The 21,406-nt window shown below is 47.7% G+C and overlaps 1 protein-coding gene across 4 annotated transcripts in view; it reads left to right on the forward strand.

The window, feature by feature from the left end:
* ABTB3 (ankyrin repeat and BTB domain containing 3) overlaps positions 1 to 2,340 on the forward strand; it is a 291,411-nt gene extending 289,071 nt beyond the window's left edge. For all 4 annotated transcript variants that reach the window (XM_037007083.2, XM_037007081.2, XM_073213790.1 and 1 more), the window contains one exon: positions 259 to 2,340. In XM_037007083.2, coding sequence (XP_036862978.1) covers positions 259 to 468 — 210 coding nt within the window. In that variant the 3' untranslated portion in view covers positions 469 to 2,340. The remainder of the gene's footprint in view (positions 1 to 258) is intronic.
* The last annotated feature ends 19,066 nt before the right edge of the window (positions 2,341 to 21,406 follow it).

Consider the following 21,406-nt stretch of genomic DNA (forward strand, 5'->3'; position numbering starts at 1 on the left):
AGCCAGCACCTCCCGCTTCGCCTACCTTCTACTGGCCTGAGCAAGTCACAAGGCCAAGTGGAGAAAAAGACTCCCATGCTTTGATGGAAGAAGGTGCGAAGCCATGTGCCAGCAGTGTGAATACAGCAAAGGGTGGAGAATCAGGGCCATTTTTGCAGCCAATCTGCCCTACTAGGTGGTCGCCATTGTTATATCTGAAAGCTATCAAGTGCATTTCAGAAACATAACTGTCTCCTACTTCCTCTCCACTCTCCACAGTTCCTTGGAGTCACAGAGCTCTCAGCCTATTGTGAAGGCTACTTCCTCAAAAACATGATGGTCCTCATTGAAAATGAAGCATTCAAGCAGCTCCTATATGACAAAAATGGCGAAGGGACAGGCCAGGATGTGCTCCAGGACTTACAGAGGACGTTGGCCATTAGGATTCAGTCAATCCACTTGTCATCTTCCAAAGGTTCTGTTGTATGAAGCATCGGTGCAGCCAACGCTGCCCAGGGGCCTCCTGGGCACAGATTTCACGTGGCATCTGTTTTTGGCTGGGCCAAGGAGCTGTCTCTACTGCCTCAGCTTCTCTTGAATAAGCAAATTCAGCTCCAGTGTGTCCCTGTTGAAAAATAAAAATTGGGTCTGCAGGTCAGGTGGCCGCTGGGCTCAGCCAAGCTAACACCATCTGAAAGCTCGCCTGGGGCGGCTGAACGCCCACCGCTGTCCACTGGATGGATTGAAAACCACTAAAGGTCACTGGAGTTCCAGGTTGACAGTCGGAGAACTTAATTAAACTGCCTCCAAAGGGTGTTGATTACACATTGAGGACCTTAGTAGCTAAAGGTTCAGCAAGAATCAACCAAGGTAGCAAATTTGGTGAGACTGTTACCAATAACGAAGAAATAATTTGGCAAATTTTTAGGGGTGGGGACTTTTTCAAATGTTCATAAAAATGTAAAAACAGGGCAGCCTTGTAGTTTAAAATATATTTCTAAAAGCTTAACAGTTCCTTTTCAACTGAATTGTGTTTAGGGAATCTGTGTTTTGAGGTTTTTTTCTTTTTTTGAAAAATATTACGTCGCAGGTCTTCACTGTATAACATGCATCTGACAAGATATTGCTGATATCCTATACAAGGTGAAATAATAATCTTGCCTTAGTGATCATGGTTACCCAAGAGAGGTGCACTGCCAATAATTATCTCTAATTCAGTAGTTGAAAACAACCTGCATGCTAATCGTGGTCTTGGGGTAAGAATAAAATACCCCCACATAACAAAACATGCATTTGCATGGGCCCAAACCTGTGATATGTTATGTTCATGCTTCATTTTTGCCAAGGTAGAAATATTCCATCACTTCTTGCTAAAAGTCTATTTGGTGAAACTATCATATCCTTCCTTTCCTAATTATGAATGATTATGGGAGCTTTTGCAGAAATGTGTTCATAGATGATGCTGAATGGGGAGGGTGGGGGGAGCACGTCAGAGAATTTACTATTAATCCCAAGTTTTCTCTGTATTCTCAGATGTTAATAGTTTGTTACTAGCCAGAGAATATGACTATGTTAGATTATTTTTAAAGATGAAACATGTATGATAGGATGGATTCCTTCTGTATTCTGAGAGTGTACAGCATAGGGTCATCTATAATGAAAGTCTATGTTGACAGGGTTCCGTTTGCTCTGCCATATATTATAAGCAAAAGAGATTGGTGAAGTGCCACAATATCCCCAATAAGTTTTGAGTTGCTGCCTTTTCTTCTTGTCCTTTCATTTGAAACCTACATACATGCAGTAAAAACCAGGAGAATGACTTTTACTCTTTGGGATGGCAAAGTTTCATTGATAAACCTATTTCCTAGCATGCCTTTGGGAAGTCGTGCGCAGACCCTAGATTCTAAAGGAGCTGCTGTTCATCCATCCTACTTGCTCCCTGAGCTGTTGTTGAGAGGACTGATGTCAGATCTCCTTTCGTGGGCATGACCCTTGGAGTCCCAGGGCCACATCTGCCTACAGAATTGGCTCTTCTGTGACACAGATACACAGGGCCTGTCTTCCCCTTGGTCATCTGCAAACCTCCCCAGGCCCTACATCAGAGGAAGAAGGAGGGAAGAGCTGCCTGCAGAGGAGTCTGAGTTATGGATGCACAGCACACGTGTGAGCTGTCACTGTCTCCTGCTTCCTCTGTGTCCTCGATGCCGCGTGGATGTTCCCTTCGCCACACTGCACTTCCCTGTGAATGTCTAATGCTAGTTCAGGACCTCCGGGCATTGATTTGTACAGTGGCCGCTCCTGATGGGCTTCTGTGACAGCTTGGTGTGCTTTCTCTGTCATTAAAAGAAATGATTTTCCCAAGCTGCGCATTGTTTGTGTGGTTCAAGGGGCTCTTTGTCCAATAGTCGGAGCCTGAGAATTTCACTCAGCTACAAGCTTGGAAAACGTGGCCTTAAAGAAAAAATCAAGGGAGATGAAGATACCAGATAAGAGATAGGTGCCCTGTCACGGATGGGGCCACTGCCTGTCTGCTCTGTCACCTAGAGCCTGGCTGAGCACGTGCTAGTCCCAGGATCTGCACACACATCTGCACGAGTTCCTTGGATTTCCTTCCCAGTGGGCAGAGGATTTACAGGGGCCACCAGCTGGGCCACTGGCTTAGGGCCTCTTACCTACTGCAGCTGGGTCGCCAGCAGAGGGTGGAGTCCTGGCTCTCATTCCTGTGCCTTGGTGAAGCTTGTCAGGGTGGGGTAGTGGAGAAAAACAAGCACCATGGTGTGCCCCCCCACCAAGGGCCGGCAGGGGTCGCTGCCTGAGGACCGTGGCAGCATTCTGGGACAGGGGCTGAGGGTCACGGAGAGACAAGTAGCTCTCTTCTCGGGTGTCATCATCACTGAGGACAAACCAGGTCCCCAGCTGGTCCCCTCTGGCTCCCGACCCAGCCTGCCCACCTCCGGTCTGCGTGGAGATTAGTGTCCCTGGCTCATCCACAGAGGGCTATGGGAAGCCAGAGAGAGGTCTGGGTACCCCTTGGAGACCCGAGCTGGGAGCCCCATAAACCGCTGACATCAGAAGCACCTCTGAGAACGACTGCTCACCCCTGCTTGGCAGTCCGGGACTGTTTCTTCTTTAAGAAGCAAACAAAGCAATTGAGTGTCAAGGGCCAGAACTCTGACTCGGTCCAGGAGAACAAAAGGTCGATATATTTTTGACTGTGCATCAGCCTCTGTGTAGCCTCAGGGTGAATAAGCCATTTGATGTGCCACCCATTTGCCTTTGCCGTGCCTGACAGGTGGCTTTGTCATTCAGACCTCAGTGAAGCCTACAGCATCTAAGGCCCCTTAGCATCTGTGGGGAGGAGGGGAGCCCCCTGCCCGCCACAAAGTTCCCCTCCACCCCTTCCGGCGCACTGAGAAATCGGAAGCGATGTGCACGTGCAACCCTGAATCAGCACACAGGCCTCCACCCAGCTTCTGTTGCCCGCCCCCAGCCCCCTACACGCACGTGTAATTGGTCTTACGTTTGAACATCATCCATTCTCCCCAAAAGGAGAGTCCTCGGCCACAAATAGAGATGAAGGTGTGGGCTCCCATCTCAGGAGGGCCAGGCAGAAATGGGAGACAGTGCATCCTGCCTTGTAAAGGGGGCGGGTGGAGGGCCTGTAAGAGCTTCTCCACGCCTGAGATCCCGCACTTCAGTGATTCTGTGTCTGCGGCTCACGTTGTTTGTTTCCTGTGACGTCCTAGGCAGAGCGTCGTTCCAGCTGGCTGCTGTGTTATCCAGTATTGTTACCAAGACTTACCACACAGTGTTTTACTAACATCAGGCATGTGCTCGGCTGTGTGGACAAAGGGGTGAGGATCCTAAACAATTCTTAGAAAAAACCTGTTTCTCCAGTCCTGGGTGCCTTGCTTTCTTCAAAATTCAGCATTCCCCTTCCCTTGCGTTTGCTCGCTTGAATCCCAGATGATCACGGAAGTATTCACATCCTACCACTTCTAACTCCCTTTCCAACTGGCCCCTACCCAGACACCCTCCAAGCTCAGCACACTGTTTCCTGGGCTTCTCAGCTTGAAGGTTCAAGGTTCAAGTTAGAGAGACACTCACTAACCTCTGTGTGGTACCCAGTGCTGGGCTCAGGCTCCATGCAGCTGAAAAACCTGCCCCTTCCAAGCCAGCTCAGCACCTGACTAGCTCTGAGCCATGGACAAGTTTACTTACTCTATCTAGTTTTCATTTTCCACTCTTGAGACATTGTGTTTAAATACAGCTAGTCAATAGCGTTATTGGGAAGATTACAGATCATTTGTACAAGTCCGACACTGTCCTGTGCAGAGAGGCATTTACAAACTTGTAAGATGCAGCAGAGGGAAGAAGTTGACTCACAAGGAAGGGAAGGTTAATGAGTTGGCCCTTTATTTCTAGAACTTTCTACCACAGTGGTCCTCATGGTGGTTTGTGATTCTTTAGGGCTTTACTCCTTATTCCAGGGGATGTGAAGAAATTCCCCCAAAACAGCTCTATTACGACCCTAGTTCCTAGCACAAAGCCTTGCACAAAGTCGGCAGGTGATCAAGAAGTGCTTACATCAGTGGAAGCCGAGTGCAAGCAGCTTCCCTTACATCATTTGAATACTATGTTCCTGAATATTAGACTTCCAGGGATTAATTCTCCCGAATGCCTCATCTACTCAGAAGTGTGAGGTGTTCATTTGTGACTCATATGACATGAGCCTGAAGCCCAAGGCCCCAGAGACCCAGCAGGGACCAGACGCACTGGGGCCAGCGCTCAGTTCAGAGCCTGGGTGCCATGGCTCTTCAGAGAAGAGGAAGGAAGTCACAAATCCTCAAATGAAACAAACTGCTAGATGACGACTCCAGAAAAATCTGGGATCGCTGCCCCATCAGGTCAGCAGCTGAGCCCATGTCCTTTGCTGCCACTTGAGTGTGGGGACCCTCATCCGCCACCTTTCCACCGAGAAATCTCATGGCGGAAACTTCACATGACCTCCATTTCTCCCAGCCTGGCCAACACCTTGAATAAAGCGGCACGTGCCCTTGGACAAGGCCATTGCGGAAGCTGGTATGATGCCTATTTTTCATCCTCCTTAAAAATAACTCAGCAGGTTTTAAACTTCCTGCTTGGCCGGGAAAAAATAGAACTTGTACTCAGCAATCACACTGCACATTAGTTCCCATTACTGATGAGGCAGTCAGATAAGTGCCCTGTGAAAAGACACATCTCCACGTTTAGCTCTGAATATGAAACGACAATCTGTCGGCGTGAATAGGCAATTAAAAGAGATGCCCTGCTGTCATCGATAGGTTGTTTGGATGTTGCTTCTCAGAGTGAACCTTCAGATGAGTTCTGAATTTTAATGCCATCTTAAGCCTCTGGTACTTGTGATGGGTGGTGTGATGGAGGGGCTCTGGGCTGGGCACCAGATCTCACCACTGAGTCCGTTGCCACTGTCAGCTGCTTGGTGACCTTGGCTGGACCTCCTCTCCGTTCTGGACCTGTTTCCTAAACTCTAAGTGAGAGTCTTTCCGAGCTGATTTCTGTGTGTCCAGATGGGACACGGCATGTCACATTCCTCTTACTACCTCCATATCTGAGAACCTTGTGGTAACACCATTTAATGTGACAGGACATCCTGGATGCAAATTTTCCTGGAGGACTTTGGAAAAGGGACCTCAGAGTACAATGATGTCTTCTGTAAAACAGGCAGGAAACCAGGTAAAAGCCTTACCACAGCGCTCCAGGGATGTTTTACTGTAAGGGTGTGTCTCACCAGATGACGCCCTCATAACTACCATCTCTTTTTTATTTTTATTTTTTTGGCCTTTTGGTTTTAAATAACTATACATTCACAGGAAGTTGCAAAGACAGTACAGAGTGGTCCTGCGTACCCTTCACCCGGTTTCCTCTAGTATAACATCAAAACCAGGAAACTGACACTGGCACCAGCGTATGTAGTTCTGTGCCATTTTATCACTTGTATCGCTTCACTGAACCCCCATAACACTCACTAGTCCATCACCACAAAGATTCCCCTCTGCTACCCCTTTAGAGTCACTCCAGCCCCCTTCTTCTTTGCACACCATCCCTGATGCCTGGGAACCAGTAATCTGCCTTTCATCTCTGTAGTTCTGTCATTCTGAGAGTCATATAAAAGGAACCATACCGTAAGTGGCTTTCTTAGCATGAGTGCAATGTCCCTGATATCCATCCAAAGAAGTTCTAAGATCAACAATCTGTTCCTTTTTATTACTGAGTAGTAGTCTCCAGTGGCCCATCTCCTCTTAACCATGAGCATGTCAGGAAGTATGGCAGTAAGACAGCTTGGCACTGGCTATTGACTCTCTTATCACAGCTTCCAGGAAGTCATTTCATCTCCCGAGAGCTGGACATGACTTCCTTGACCTGCAGCCTCGAGGTGAGACCATGCCATGGTGTTAGCCCAACAGCTCCATGCTGGTGATGGAGTGCTGAGGCCCACTGCTCTCACTTGGGCTGAATGTCTTTCCTGTCTGCAATAAGGTTCTGCAACTGACTGACTTTTCCAAACATCTCACCGATGATTCAGGGGAGTGCTTGTCAAATCACACTGTTTGCGCATCACTGGGCATCTCATTGAAATGCCTGTCGGACTGAGTGGGGCTGGACTGAGCTTGAGAGTCTGCATTTCTAACAAGCAGCCAGGTGAGGCGGATGCTGCTGGCCCAGGGACCACTCTTTGAGTAGCAAAGGTGTGCAGTATGGAGGTCAGAGATCCACCCAAACCTCTCCTGCTGGGACTTTTGTCCTGTCACCTGGCCTTCCTGGAATCTCAGCCTGTGAGTCCTGACCCAGACCATGGAGACGTTTTAGCGAAATATCTGAGCAAATCATTTGAAATTCTATTTCCCTATGTGGAGTGTTCAAAACAGTCTGAATCAAGCCTCAGGAATTATTCACATGCAACCCTATTCTACCTTCACTTATTTCTGGTCTGCTTTTGGTCAAAATCAAATGTCTTTATTTCACACGTGTTTAGTGATGGCCTGATAATCTAGAAGGGACTCACCTCTCTGCTATGACATAAGCACCCAGCCTCTTTCCCCTTTTATTTTTCCTTTTTCCTTCAGGGTTGGCAGCAGAAGGAAAGGAGAAAGTTCTTGTTTAATTTAAGACTGTTTCTTAAGGCTCCTTTCTGTACTCACAGAGGCTCCCTGGGAGTGGCAGGGACACCCCAGAGGATCAGGGAGGGAGAATCAGAGACAGCTGTCCCGTCCATGTTCATTTCAAAACACTCCGATGGTGAAGAAGGATGGGTGAAGCATCTGGTTCAGAATGGCTGCTGGGTGACCTTGAGACATGTCAGTTGTTTGCCGTGGGAAATGAGTGGGTGGGAAGAAGAAACAGTGGCATATTTTATCTATACATGCTTGTTATTTTCCTACCTGGTCAGGGGAATGACTGCATTTTCAGCACTTCAAAGGAATCGCGTTCATACACTTAATACTGTGGCTGGGGGTGGGAGGAAGCTCAGGCATTGTTTTCTGTTGAACAAGTCATGAGAAAGCATAAAAAGTCTGTTTTTGTAGAAATTCCTTAGACCAGGGAATGAATCCCCGCCCCTGATCTGAGGGTTTCAGATAACCAGTAAATCTGGTGTACATCAGCTGTGTAAAACGGTTGCTTAGAAGAGTTAACTTGGCTATGAATTAATAGGAGGCTGCATTAATAGAAGTATGATCACCAGAATGGGGAGGTGACGGTTCTCTGCACATTGGAGAGATCTCTACTATCATTGCACATTCGGTTCAGGGCCTGTATGAGTCAGGCTTCTTAGCAGCAGCCTGACTCTGGCTAATATAAGGAGAAAGGAGATTTATTCAAAGATATTGGATGACTTGTGCTAATTGTTGAGAGGGCTAGAGAAACCACTTTAAAGGCAGAGCTTTCACGAATAACTTACAAACCATGACACAGAAAAGTCCTGATGAGGTCATTGCTGCCATTGCTCACAAAATACCACAAAGGTAGAAATTAATAATGGCCATTCTACAGCTACCAGGAACTTGATTTCTGTGACTGCTTATCACTGCGAGCAGAGAAACCATTCCTGCTTCAGGAGCTCAGCCTGCCCCCAAACGCTCAATGCCTCTGCCGCCACCTGCACCGCAGACTAGAAGCCCCAGGTCCTCGTGCTGCCCCTTCCGGGTTCAGTTCCATTTCAGTACCCGCTGGCAGAAGCGAGGTCACATGCTACGCTCAGCTGCAGGGGAGGCTGGGAACTTCAGGCCTTACTGCTGCATTAGGGAGACATATCCCATAGAATTTCTATATGGAAAGATGAATGGCTATGAACATGACGGATGTCCCCAACACTTACTGGAAGGCACAGGGAAACTGCCACCTCCTCGGAAGGAAATAACCAGAAGGTGAAAGAGCAGCTGAAGAAATTGGGATGTGTGGCCCATAAAAGAAAAGGCATGGGTGACCATCGTGAGTGTCTTCAAATAGCTGGAGAGGTTTTACAGGTAAGAGGAAATAGCCTCGTTCAGTATGGCCACAGGGATTAGAGCTGTTCCAGTGATGGACTCTTCAAGGATTCAGATTTCACCTAAGTATAAATTTGAAAAGTCAGAGCAAACCCTTCCAAAGACGGAATGAGCTGTCACAGAGGTACTGAGTCCCCTTCACAGGAAGCCTTCAAGAAAATGCTGGCCAACCACTTGATAGAGAGTCAAGCAAAAAAGGGGAATAGATTTTAAAAATCCCTTACGACTCAGGGATATTGTCCTTATTAGTTCTCTCCTTCTGATATTAATATTCTATTTGGCCTCAGAAAATACATCAATTGTGGTATGTCTTCTGTAGAATTTGTAATGACCTCCCGGCCTTCATCTTTGGCTAGTGCCTCATTTTATTAAAGGCTGCCGCCCCATTTATCCTCATCATGTTAGTGAGGCTGCAGATCGATTCATTATTCTTACTCGTCAAATACAGAAGGAAGAGAAATGGTCTACAAAACCTCACCAGCTGGGAACAGGAAAAGGCGCTAGAAGCAATTCAGTCACTGAAAAATGGGATTCCTTTCATGAAGAAAAAAAAAACGGATTTTGGTAAAACAATCAAGTTAGGGAAGGGCCATTTTTGAGAAAAGAATTAAATCCAGATATGTGAAATTGCATATGTCAGCACCGCATCTGTTATGCATTTTTTAAGACTCAACAGAGAAAAACCATAAACTGTGCATCAGGTTGGCCACCAGCGCCTGCTGAGTGCATGCCCCTGTCAACCTCAGTCTTCCCGCCTGCAGAATGGGTATGTCACCTCATTGACACAGCAGAGGATGGCGAGGTGCTCCTGCAGCCATGGCGGGAGGGTGGGCTCTGCCCAAATGCAGCACACCATGCTCTAGTGAGCAGGGAGAAGCAAAGGGTAACTGGGGTTTGTTTCTGCTCTGCAGCAGCTGCCTCTGATCGTGTCCTTGATTGGTTAACCCGCCTCCCTTGCAACTTGAGCCCCCAAAAGCTGGCAGGGGCTCTCTCTGCCATCCAGCCTGGGGCAGCCTAACAGCTCCACTGTTGAGTTTGAGGAGTCATCTGCTAGGTTCCAGTTTGATTCATGACACTCACTTATCAGCCTCACCGCCTGGGGCCCCTGGGCCCCCTGCATTTTGTTCATCTCCTGATCCAAGCTTTACTTAGGGAATTTTGCTAGGTGACTGTCAGCCAGTTACCACTTTTCATCCCAGAGATGATGGAAACAATGTGGGGCACCGTATCCCCATGGGCTGCCTTAGAGATGCTTCTGTGTGCATCAGGTTGGCCACCAGCGCCTGGTGAGTGCGTGCCCCTGTCAACCTCCATTTGTCAAAATGCCATTTTCAGTGCAAGGGAGAGTGATGGGTTTCCCATTCCTTTATATTTTGTGTCCCACTTTTATATCTTTGAGTGCAGAAATTGGCATGAGAGGACAGAGTGAGTTTTATAGGATGATTTCCTGGCAGGTAGAGGAACACCACAGCTCAATCCTGTACATACCTACCACGGAAAGATGCTACATGGTATATGAATAGAAAAAACAAAATCCCACATTGCGCTGCCTTCATTAGAGTGAGAACTAACATTTACTGAGCATTTATTACCCAGCAGACGCCCTACCAAGTTCTTTATATGCATTATTTCAACCCTCGCAATGAACCCTATGTGGTAAGGATCTGTATTCCCATTTTCCAGACAGGGAAACTGAGGTGCAGTCAGCAAGGCTAAAATGTGAGTGCAGAGCTGGAACATGGACCTCTGCTGGTCCTTCCTATTTGATTATAATGCCTCCTTTTAAGACATGGTGGAGAGAATAAGATGTTTCTCTCCTCTCCACTGCTTTAAAAAGCTGACCATTCAGATAACCACTCAGAAGAGGAAGGAAAAGCCTTCTGGGCTCAGACAAAGGTTCATCACGTGTATCTGAGGTGCACTCTGACGCCAAGGTCAGAGTCCTCTGGATGTAGTCGTTTTGTTTGGGAAAGAAGGGGATGCTGGATGGCATAAGGCTTCGCCTCAGATCAGCCAATATTCAATGGCTATTCAATCCCACTGGGGACAGAGATGAAAAAGATGGGGTCCCTCAAGGTGCCTGCTGACACACAGACACAACCTGGGGACCAAGTTGCTACCAGGCCAACTCTTGGGGTGAAGTGCAGTGGCAGGAGGTGGGCAGACAGCCTCCGCGGACCCACTGCTGTTAGGACCACCCCGCGCCTCTCTGGCAAGTGGGTCACACAGGAGGCGTGACTGGTCCACTGTGACTCTGAGCCCACACCTTTCCCAACTCAGATTTTTGGCTTTTATTGAGCCACAGTCTCACTGACCTGGGTCGCCAGCCTCGCTGACAAATAGAGAAAACATCTAGAGGAAGTTCCCTAAAGGTCGATGTCACCCCCAGACAGCACCTCAGTGGTGGGCATCACTCACCCAGCGGCACCCACCGAAAAGGCATCTCCTGGCCTCCAAAACTCGTTCTCCACTGCCACGGGGGGTGGGGAGCCAGGCGTGGTCATGTTAATGCAAAGCTGGATTTATCCCTTTTTTTGAGCACAGGGAGCAAAACGAATTTGGAAGGTTTGGTGTTTAGTCCCTTGTCATTGCCTATGAAGATTTCAGAGATTCACCTGCTTCTTAGCACTTTTTAAACCAGAAAAGGCCTGCAGAGCCTGAGAACAGAGACTCTTTTGTTCCCTTTGAGGATGCAGAAAGCGCGCTCGGTGGCCTGACGCTGCAGCTCAATGCCCAGGCTTATTCTTGGCCTTCCGCGTGGAGGGTAAGAGGTTTGTTTGCTTTCTGTCACTGAGGCCACTGTAAACACAAACTTCACTTTCAGCTGCAGTCTTTCAGAAGCACCCTGAGAATAAGCCACCGAAAGCGCCTCAAGCTTACGTGGGCATTCGAGTTTTTCCATGGCTTTCGGTTTGTCTGTTTTTAACGGGCCAGTCTGCACTGAAACACAGTTCTGATGCTCCCATTTCCGACCGAACATACAACACCTTCAGCTTTGAAACGTCCATATCCAGGGGAGTGAGAAGTCCAGGCAGGTTGAGAAAACCTGGTAAGTGCTTGGCTTTTTTCTTTTTGTTATTAGGAAAACCAGGATTTAGGTAAGTAGCTCTGAGACAGCAGGAAGTCAGGGCATTAAACAACTTGTGGTTTAGATTGTGGACCCAGGGCTGCACTGCAAGGAGCGGTCCGGAGGCTCCCAGAAAGGCCAGCCTCGCGTTAGACGGGCTGGCTTTGTGTCAGACTCATCGTGAAGGGCTCGTTTCATTATTCGGGCTTCACGTGGTGGTGTCGAAGGAAGGTAGTGGATGGCAGGTAGGATGCAACATGAACTGGGGATTTTTACGATTGGGTAAAATCCTGTAGTTGCCCATGAGGGAGGTACAGCCCAGCTGCTGCTGCTCCTGCTGCGTCTCCTACTTGGAATGAGAAAAACAGCATAACAGTCTCAAACTCTGGCTCAGGAACCAAGGGCACCAGACCCACATGGCACACACCCTCCCTGCTGTCGGCAACTTTGGCCAAGCATAGAACACTGCTTTGCCAGTTTCTCCATCTGCTAAGCGTTTACAGCTTTCCCTAAAAGCAGGGCTCTACTCCCTTGCTTTTCAAAGTGGGTTCCACAGACAGTAGCATTGACCTCGCTGGGAGTTCGTTGGGAATGCAGAATCTCACCCCCAAACCCCAGACTGGCTGCCCTGGAATCTGCATTTTACCTGGAGGCCCAGGTGTCTGCGGAGCACACACTGAAGTCTGAGAAATTCAGACTATTGTGACAGTATGAGGCTTGGCTGCATTGCTCAAAGGCTGTCCAAAGCATGCCTGAAAAGACAGCCTATAAATGGTCAGAACTTGGGGAGTAGACTGGGGTGGGACCTGGGAGAAGATCCTTAAATGTTTTATTTATTCAGCTGTAGTAAGTCATTTTAAGACCACCATGTTCTCCAAGACATTTTTTGATATGCATTTGTGCATCCTTCTACTGCCAATAATTTCTCCCCTGACTAGAGGCATGAGGTGTTTTCCAAGCCTGCCATGAATGTCTGGTAAATCATCTTTCCCATTGGATGGCTTCTTTCCTGCTTTCTCTCACCAGGGGGACATTGTGTAAACAGCCTCGGAACACTGTATGCATAATCACCCTTCCCAGCCACCTGTTTCTGCTGACAACTTTAGGAATTGGCTTCTTTACCAAGCATTATGTAAAGATATTCCATTCTGGAGAGAAAGGACACAGAAATTTAAGGGCTTTTTAGAAAACTGCATACACACATGTAAGGTTTGCCGAATGCCCAAGTGGAACAGACAGGCCACTAACGGCAGCAGGAGGGGAGAAGAGGCTTGAAGGAAGCAAGTGTGAAAGGCTTTGAAGGGGGTTTGAACGGTACACTATCTGAACCATCTTCCTTAGAAATGTTCTTGGAGAGCATAAAAGTTATAACAAGAAACTGATTTTTACAGAGTGCCACAAACTCCTGGGATGTCAGCCTTCGGACTATGACTCTATAGTCCCATCAATGAAACCTTTTCATCCAAGGAGACCAAGGCCCTGCCTACCATGCAGCCTGGTGGAGGAGAATTAATTGATTATCCAGGTAGTTCACGGGCAGCCTCCCATGAGTTCGTGGCCTCTTCAAAGACTGTCTGGCCGGGACTTGGTTTAAGCAAACCATCTGCCTTGGGATACTATGGCACAAGAGGATGCAGGCGAGATTTTGCCCCCAGGGGCATTTGGCAGTGTCTGGAGATCTTTTTGGTTGTCCCAGCCAAGGGAGGGGGATGCTACTGGCAGCTGGTGGGCAGAGGCCGGGATGCTGCCAAGCATCCCACAGTGAATGCCAAGGACAAGCCGGCCACGGAGTATTATCTGGAGCCACGTGTCAGGAGTGCCAAGGTTGAGAAGCTTTGTTCTAGGGAGATGGCTTTGAGTCTCCATTCACTGCTCAGCACACTGGTATTGAAGGAATTTGGGTCAGTACTTCCTGCCCATAGTTTCCTGGATCAGGAAAACCAGCATGAACAGTTTCTGCCAATGAGCTCAGATTGCTCCGCACACCAGCGCCAAGTCCAAGCATATTCTGCTATGTTATCACAGGCCTCGGCAGAGAGCAGAGCCTGCTCACTTATATTTTAGTTTCCCAGGGCACTTCTAGGGGTTCACCACTTCCTGTCTACTACCTTGGCATAGATCAAGGCCTCTGGGAGGTCAAAAGAAACCCAGGTCACATCTATTTTGGGAGCTCCAGGTATACAAATGAAGAAAGGCAAGAATAAGATCATAAAACTTTCCGTTTATTTTAAACATTTGCTTATAAGAAACTAGTACTTCTATCCTCAAATAATGGAATGCTTGTACCATTCACAGTATAATTATAATATTGATGAATTTCACATATTCATAATTCCCTATAGGCAAGGTTATCCTATAATGGGATACAACCTTAAAAGTGCACAGTGAAAGTTTTCTTCAGTCCTGTCAGCAGGCCCCTGTAACTACAAATATACCTTACTTGGAAAAATAATAAAAATCTAAATATAAAGCTCTTTGAGGCTATGGTCATAAGGAGCAGCAGAAGTTCAAAGGCATAAAATCATAGTTAAAACACATAAATACTGCGTATTGTGGGTAGTATTCTGAGTTAAAAAAAATATGTGTGTATATATGTGGGTGTGTGTATATATATATATGTGTGTGTGTGTGTGTGTGTGTGTGTGTGTCAGACTTTTGTTGTTGTTAATCCATTTTACAGACAGGAAAACTGAAAAGGAGAGAAATGAAGTGATTTGCCCAAGGTTAAATTTCTTATAAGTAGATACATAAATTGGATGGGCTGTGTGTGAGTAAAATTGGGATTCAAACTGAGGGAGTTGGCTCCAGAGGCCACACCCTTAACTCTTTTGATGTACAGCTTAGCAGAAGGAAAGTCTCAGGTTCAAGATGTGTAGAACCACGAAAAGGTTTAGAGAGCATCTAAAGAGGGGGTACACTGCCATGCCAACAGGACAGGTATGGGAGTCAGATCTGAATTAACTGTGAAGTCGTGGACTCCTTACTTAATCTAAAGCTATACTATAGGCATGGTGGTCTCCACAGGGTGAGGATTGTACCCAAGGGTACGGGGGTACAGAGCTGTGTGATGATAAAACTAAAGCTCAGAGAAAGTGATCAGGTCACCCAAGGTCACACAGCAAACTAGTGCCAGGATCTGGAGTCCTGGACCAGTGTTCTTTGACTTCATCTGCCCTAAGCCATTTCATGTATCTGGCCCCCTCCATCCCCTGACAGTACCTGTCTCAAATTGCCCATTTCAGAGATCCAGATAGGCTTCGCTCACCTGCAGGACGATGCTGTTCTACTCAGTAGACCAGTATGGCACCAGTACAACTGGGTGAAGTGGGAACAAGCAATAGAGAAGTCACAGTTCAAGTGAGGGGAAAGGTATTCAAGTTCCAGGCATATCCTAAAGTGTCCACTAGGTGGAGCCACATTTCTAAAATTCACGGGTATTCCGATTTTTCTAGAAGAGAGCATGAATTTGGCTCAGAAGGGATTGAGAAGGTTCATTCATTCATTCATTCGCTCATTTAATTAATATTAACGGAGCCCCTGCTCTGGGTGAGGCACAGTGATACGAAAATAAACACCACTGATGCATCTTGTTACTGAACCAAACAAACCTGGGCCCGCTCACCAGTGGTGTAGCAAAGCCAAACACTAGCAGGATGTAGTGAAAGAAAGAGGGTGTTCATTGCAGGCGCCATCAAGGAGAACAGGTAGCTGACATTCATGGTCCCGAACTCGCCGTCAGCTCACGAGCAAGGGTTTTTTAAGGCAAAATTACAGGGAAGGGCTGCAGGGTGTGTGGCCAGCTAGTGCCCATTCTGATTGGTCCGTGGTGAGGTGACGGGATGGTTTCAGGAATCTTAGCGCTCAGTCCTCTGTCTCCACCCAGACTGAGATCTAGTGCTTGTGGTCTGGAAGTAGACCATCTATCTCGTGGAGACTAAATTCCTGCAAAACATCTCAAGGATACAAGAGTCAAGAGTTTATCTGTGGCCCTGAGGAGAACCAAGGATCCTGCGTCTGTTTGTGTTCCTTGCCTTGATGTGCAAGCTCCCATTTCCTTCCCCCTCTCACCACCCAGTCTGATTCCCACGTCCTGGGTCCTGACTGAGGGACTCGGGCTTCTCTTCATTCACGGAAGTCTGAGCGCTTCTGCTAAAGGGGTTTGGTTACCTGTGCGGGTCCATAACTAGAATCCGACAACTTCTCTGGTTCTGTCGTGAATCACAGGGCCGTGCAGGGATGACCTCCTTTCCTGCACTCGGTCGTTATCAAGGGTCAGACACATTCTTCTGTTTCTTCCTCAGATATTTCCCGGCATGGGTGCTCCAAGTTCTGGGAGCGCTCTGGCGGCTCGGACAGTCCAGAGGAGGAAACACGCGGGATGGTGTGCGGTCAGCCTGGCCTGTGTGAGGACTAACGCTTGCCCAAGGCTGACTGGAGAGGCCTAGAGCTCATCTTCAGGGCCCTTAAAGATAAAATCAAGGAATTTCTCCTTTGTATCCTGGAGGGGGAGGTCGAAACCTCTGTCCCACCTACTCTTTCTCTCTTCCTGAGAACAGGATCTATTTCCTTGCTTCTCAGAAAGCTCGGTTAATGCCGACGGGTTGGGCTTGAGTAGCAGGGATGTGATGATTCCCTTTCAGCCAGGGCTTTGGTGAAAACTTTTACTCTTCTCTGGGCACACAGTTCCGCCTTCCTTCCAGAAGAGGCTGTGTGGGTGCAGAGCCAGGCTCTGACCCTTATCTTGACCCTTGACCCTTCCATGGTGTGTTTTCATAGATCAGCCACCTCCTTTTTCTGGGCGTCAGTCTTCCCCCCTGGTGGTAGATTAAATATGGCCATGATTTCTTTATAGACCCTCCCATCAGGACAGGGCGTCTTTCCCCATTTCCCCCAGTTCCCACAGGCAGCCACCCTCTAGTCCAAGTCACATCATCTCCCCCTTGATTAGCTCTACAATAGCCCTTAGCGGTTCTCCCCACATCCACTGTGCCCCCCACCAAGCATCCTACACACAGGAGGCAAAGGACATGAAGGCACCAAATAGAGTGCGCCATTCATCTGCTGTATGTACACCCGCTAGTGGCAGCCTGGCCTCCTTTCCCACAAACTGCCGGACTGTGCACCATCCGCTCCCGCCACCTCTCTGCCTGCCTCCTCCTGTTCACACTGCTCCGGCCTTGTGTCTGGGGCTGTGACCCCGCGGCCACATAGCTGGTCACCTGGAGAGACACTGGAGCAGAAAGCCGAGGCAGAACTTGAGCAGGAAAGCTTGAAGCACTGAAGTTTCACTTTAAGAGAAACACTGAAGTGTTAGGCAGAAGCCAGGCAAGACCGAACACTACTCCGCGAACCTGGGGAAGGGGCTTTTCTAAGAGGTGGTGATGGAGGTGGCATCAGGGAGGAGGGGGCTGGGGAAACACAGCTTCAGGTGCAAGTTGAATGGTCGGAAACCTTGGCCGTCACCCTGCAGGGGACGGTGAACATGGTGAGTGAGTCGCCAGCCAGCTTTCTGTGACCTCCCCGGCTCTCTCACATCACTTAGCTCACCCTTGACGGGATACCTCTGGCCCTCCAGTAGAGGCTAAACTCCTCAGTGGGGAAGGATTGGGTCAGGTTCGTATTTGTAGCTCCATCTGCCAAACAGAGCTCCGCACAGAGACAGCAGCGAGAATGTTTGCTGGCGGTCATGAGCAACAGTTCTTGCCGGGCCCTCCTGGGAGCAGGACCCCACTTTTCTTCTAGAGAACTCTCCCTTCCCGACTCTCACCCACGTGCTCCATGTCAGAGTCGCTCCCTCCCTGGCTCCAGAGCTGGACACATGGCCCAGGCCTAGCCAAGCAAAACAACACTCTCTCCCGACCGCAATTACTGGTTCGGGAATGAGTAAGTGACCATCCCAGAACCGAGGAGACAAATGAGACAGAGAAGTCGGGGTGAAGGCAAGTGCTGTTCTGCTAGGGCCGCGAGCAGCAAGGATGCTGTAAGCTCGATGCTGCTAAAGGCCTGAAGTTAGCCAACATGTTGGAAGGTGGAGGCGAAAGAAGGGAGGGAGGTCGATTCCTGATGACACGGTTTAAGGCCTGGATACAGCTGAGTCAGAAGTCATTTATGTCATTGGATTCTTGAGTCATCCAAGCATGATTTCCTTTTCCTGCCTGAGGCAATTAGAGTTGGGTTATCTGCCACTTACATCCAAAAGAGTCCTGACAGATATGAATGGATGGATGGATGGATGGATGGATGAATGAGTCTACCAGAACACTTGTGGCATAGAGGAAAAGACACTGTGCTAGGAGTCAGGGTAGTGTCCTGCCATTTATCATGTGACATTGGGCAAGGTGCCTAATGTCTCTGGTTTAGAGTTCCAATATTCATTTATTCAATAAATACTTACTGGCATTTATTGTACCAGCACCATCCTAGGTGTTGGCCCTACTGTGGTAATGAAACTCTCATGGTTCCTAATCTCATGAAAATGGAAATGAATTTCAGTTCTAGAAAAATTAAGTTTTGCTTTTGTACACCTGCTCTTGTCGCCGTAAAATCTGTGATCGAAGTCTCTACCACTTGGGTAACTGGTAACCATTATTATTTCTTCAACTCCTTATCTGCTAATATTGTAAGATTAGCTAAGAGGGGCAAGAAATGGAACCTAGTATAATGCAGGAGGAGGTACAGACTTCACTTCCTTCTCAGTGTTCAGGGTCAATCAGAAGTAATGTTTATGAGCCTAATTACACATGGCACTGAGCTAGAGGGTGTAACGAGAGCCTGGCATGGGCCTGGGTCTAATCCTCTGAGACTTTTAGCTCTAAGAACAGTCAGTGTGCTACCAAGTACATTATTTCTGACCTCTGGCAAATACACTTTCCTGAGTCAAATATGCTCATCAGTGTTCCCAAGAATCAGGCTTAGAAATGGAGCTACTTAAGCTTGATCTCTTTCAATTCTTGTTTAAGGAACTGATAATGCCAACTGCAGTTGAATTTTCATTTTTAAAGGGAATTCACAGCTTGGACTGAAGTGGCAGAATGTCAGATACAAGCCCAGTAAAAGAGTTTAAGTTTACCAGGCCCAACATAACCAGTCCTATTCCATCTCCTACTATTTATTCATCCATGTATTTAACAAAAATTTAGCGAGTTCCCACTCTGCACCAGGCACCATCCTGGAGCGGCAGCTGGCTCACAAGAGGGCAGCCCACAGAGGGAGCATATCCAGAGACAAATACTCAAACATACGGCCTCTCTCACATCCCAGGTGTGCACACCTGCCCAAACCCAGCCAGGTGTTAATCAATCAGCCCTAATAAATCAGCTCATTTGCTCTATTCTAAATATAGCGCAGGTTCTTGCCTGTTCCAGTTATGATTGCTGTGTAAAAAATGACCTCAAAACTTAGTGGTTTGGTACTTAATGCCACTGAGTTGTACACTTAAAAATGGCCAAAGGGTAAATTTTATGTTATGTATATTTTACCATAATAAAAAAAGTTATGGAAGGATTTTAAAAAACTGTTTTGAAACAACCATCGAATTAAGCTCACAGAGTCTGGGGGTCAGAACTGTGGCCAGGGCACAGGGGAAATGGTTTGTTTCTGCTTTATGGTGTCTGAGCCTTGGCTAGGAAAAAGGCTGGGGGTGAATCAATGTCTGGGTGCTGGAATTATTTGATGTTTCTTTCATTTAAGTGTCAGAGGTGACTCAAAAATCAAGCCTGTCTACTGAAGCCCCCATGTGACTTCTCCACGTGGTTTGGCCTTCTCACACATAGTAGCCTCAGGGTCGTCAAACTTTTTATAGGGGAACTCAGAGCTCCAAACGTGTGTTGCAGGAAAGAACGGAGGAGAGAGGTAAAACCTGTATCTCATTCATGGCCTAACCTTGTGCCACTTCTGTCATTCTCTGTTACGGTCAAAGCAGCTGTAAACCTCCCCAGATTCAGAGTTGGAGGTGGGTAGAATTAGACTCCACGTTTTGACTGGGGAGTGTAAAGATCACATTGTAGAAAAACACGGAGATATTGTTGCAGCCATTTCTGGAAAAATACAATCTGCAATACCACCTTTCTAAATGTACAAAAAGCAAAGAAACCTGTTGCGTGCTGCTCATTTTAGTGTTTTCTCGGGTGAAATGGGAGAGAACAAAAAACACAAACAACACAGACAAATAGACAGACAATGGCTGCAGCCCCAATGTGGCGCAGCACCTTTATTTTCATACTGCCTTTCTCGGACCTCAGCCAAGCTATACTCACCTTTCTCTTCTTAGGGGCGACAGGACAGAACATCTTGTTGATTTTCTTAGAATCTGCCTAGTAAGCAGAGTCAGTGTTTCCACACGTCCTCAAGGTCTCCCTATTTTCAGCGTCAGGCATTTTGGCTTGTCTTCGAGGACAAGATATGCTTTTGCGGGCAGATAACTTCCAAGGACTGCACTAGTTGTTCTCAAGCTGGTGCTTCCCCCATTCTGCATTCAGACATGGGGGAAGACAAAGACCGTCCCCTACAGAAACCACAGAAGAATCAGTTTAGAGAAACAGCACTGGAGGAGGCTTTCAGTGACCACCTTCCCAAAGAATGAGAACTTCCCGCCAGAGAGGGTCCCTCCTCAGGCTGGTAGAGTGCCAAGGGCATTAGGCTGGGAGTAGAGAGTTGGTGGTGTCTACATGCAGTTCTTCCCTTTCTAACTGTGTATCGCCTCAGGGTGGTAAGTATTCTCACTGGTGGTAAGTCTTCTCACCACTAGGACCTCTAAATCTTTTCTCGTCTTTAAAATGGAGGTAATTCTTGATCATGTTTTATCAGAGTTTTGTGAGAACCAAATAAAATATTGTATGTGAAGACAAAGTTGTTGCCAAAATGGCCACAAACTGACTCCCCAGGTAGACAGCCCACTTTGACGATGCCACGGGGAAGCCGGTGTACTGCCCGTTCATCTTTGTCACCCGTCTTCCCCCATCACAGCCATTCTGCTGTTTTTGCTTGCCTGTCTCAAAGGTGGAAGAGCCAGATGAAAGCGCAGAGAGGGAAAATGACTTGGATGGGGTCATACAGCCAAGAAAGAAGTCAAAACCCAGATCTTTCTGGGGTGCCAGCACTTTCCACTCTTAAGTCCTGCAGCTGCTGATGTTTTCTAATAGGTGGCTCTGACCTTGGCTGAGAAGCTTAACACAGATTAGAGCCAGCATCTGGAGTCACACTGCCTGGGCTCATATCCTAGCTGCACTGCAGACTAGTGACCTTGGGAAAGACACTTCCCTATGGGCAAAATGGGAGTAAGACCTCCCACACAGCATTAGGAAATAACCAAGTTAACAGAGGGCACATCTTGTTTGCTCTTGCCGCCAAAACCACAACTGTGGGCTTAGTTATCACAGATGCCAAATGTTTTAAGGTGACCCCTGAATGTTCTTGTTTGGATCAGTAACAATACTTGGATTAGTAACATCCAAGAATGTAATGAAATGTAACCGCAGAAGTGTCTTCTTGAAATGCCAAGTTCATTTTGGAGACAGCTTTAAAAAAACAAAAACCCATGAACCTCTAACATTTGCCAGCTTTAAATCTATGGAACTGCAAGCAAACTAATGTTTGGTGGAAATCTCCCTCTGACTCCCTCCCCAGTTGCAACTTTATTGCCTACAAGAAGCTCACAGACACCGCCGCAGGCGGTACAGGTCCGAAAAGACTATTCGCATCACACCCTTAACAACCCACCCCACGTGGTTTCCTTGCCCCGCTGCTTCCGCTTCCAGTCCTCCGACCTTTCCCATTGGGCGCCTTGAAATGACGTCATACGCAGGCGCCACGCCGC

Source organism: Manis javanica, chromosome 10 (genome assembly GCF_040802235.1).
Source record: "Manis javanica isolate MJ-LG chromosome 10, MJ_LKY, whole genome shotgun sequence".
Classification (NCBI taxonomy): domain Eukaryota; kingdom Metazoa; phylum Chordata; class Mammalia; order Pholidota; family Manidae; genus Manis; species Manis javanica.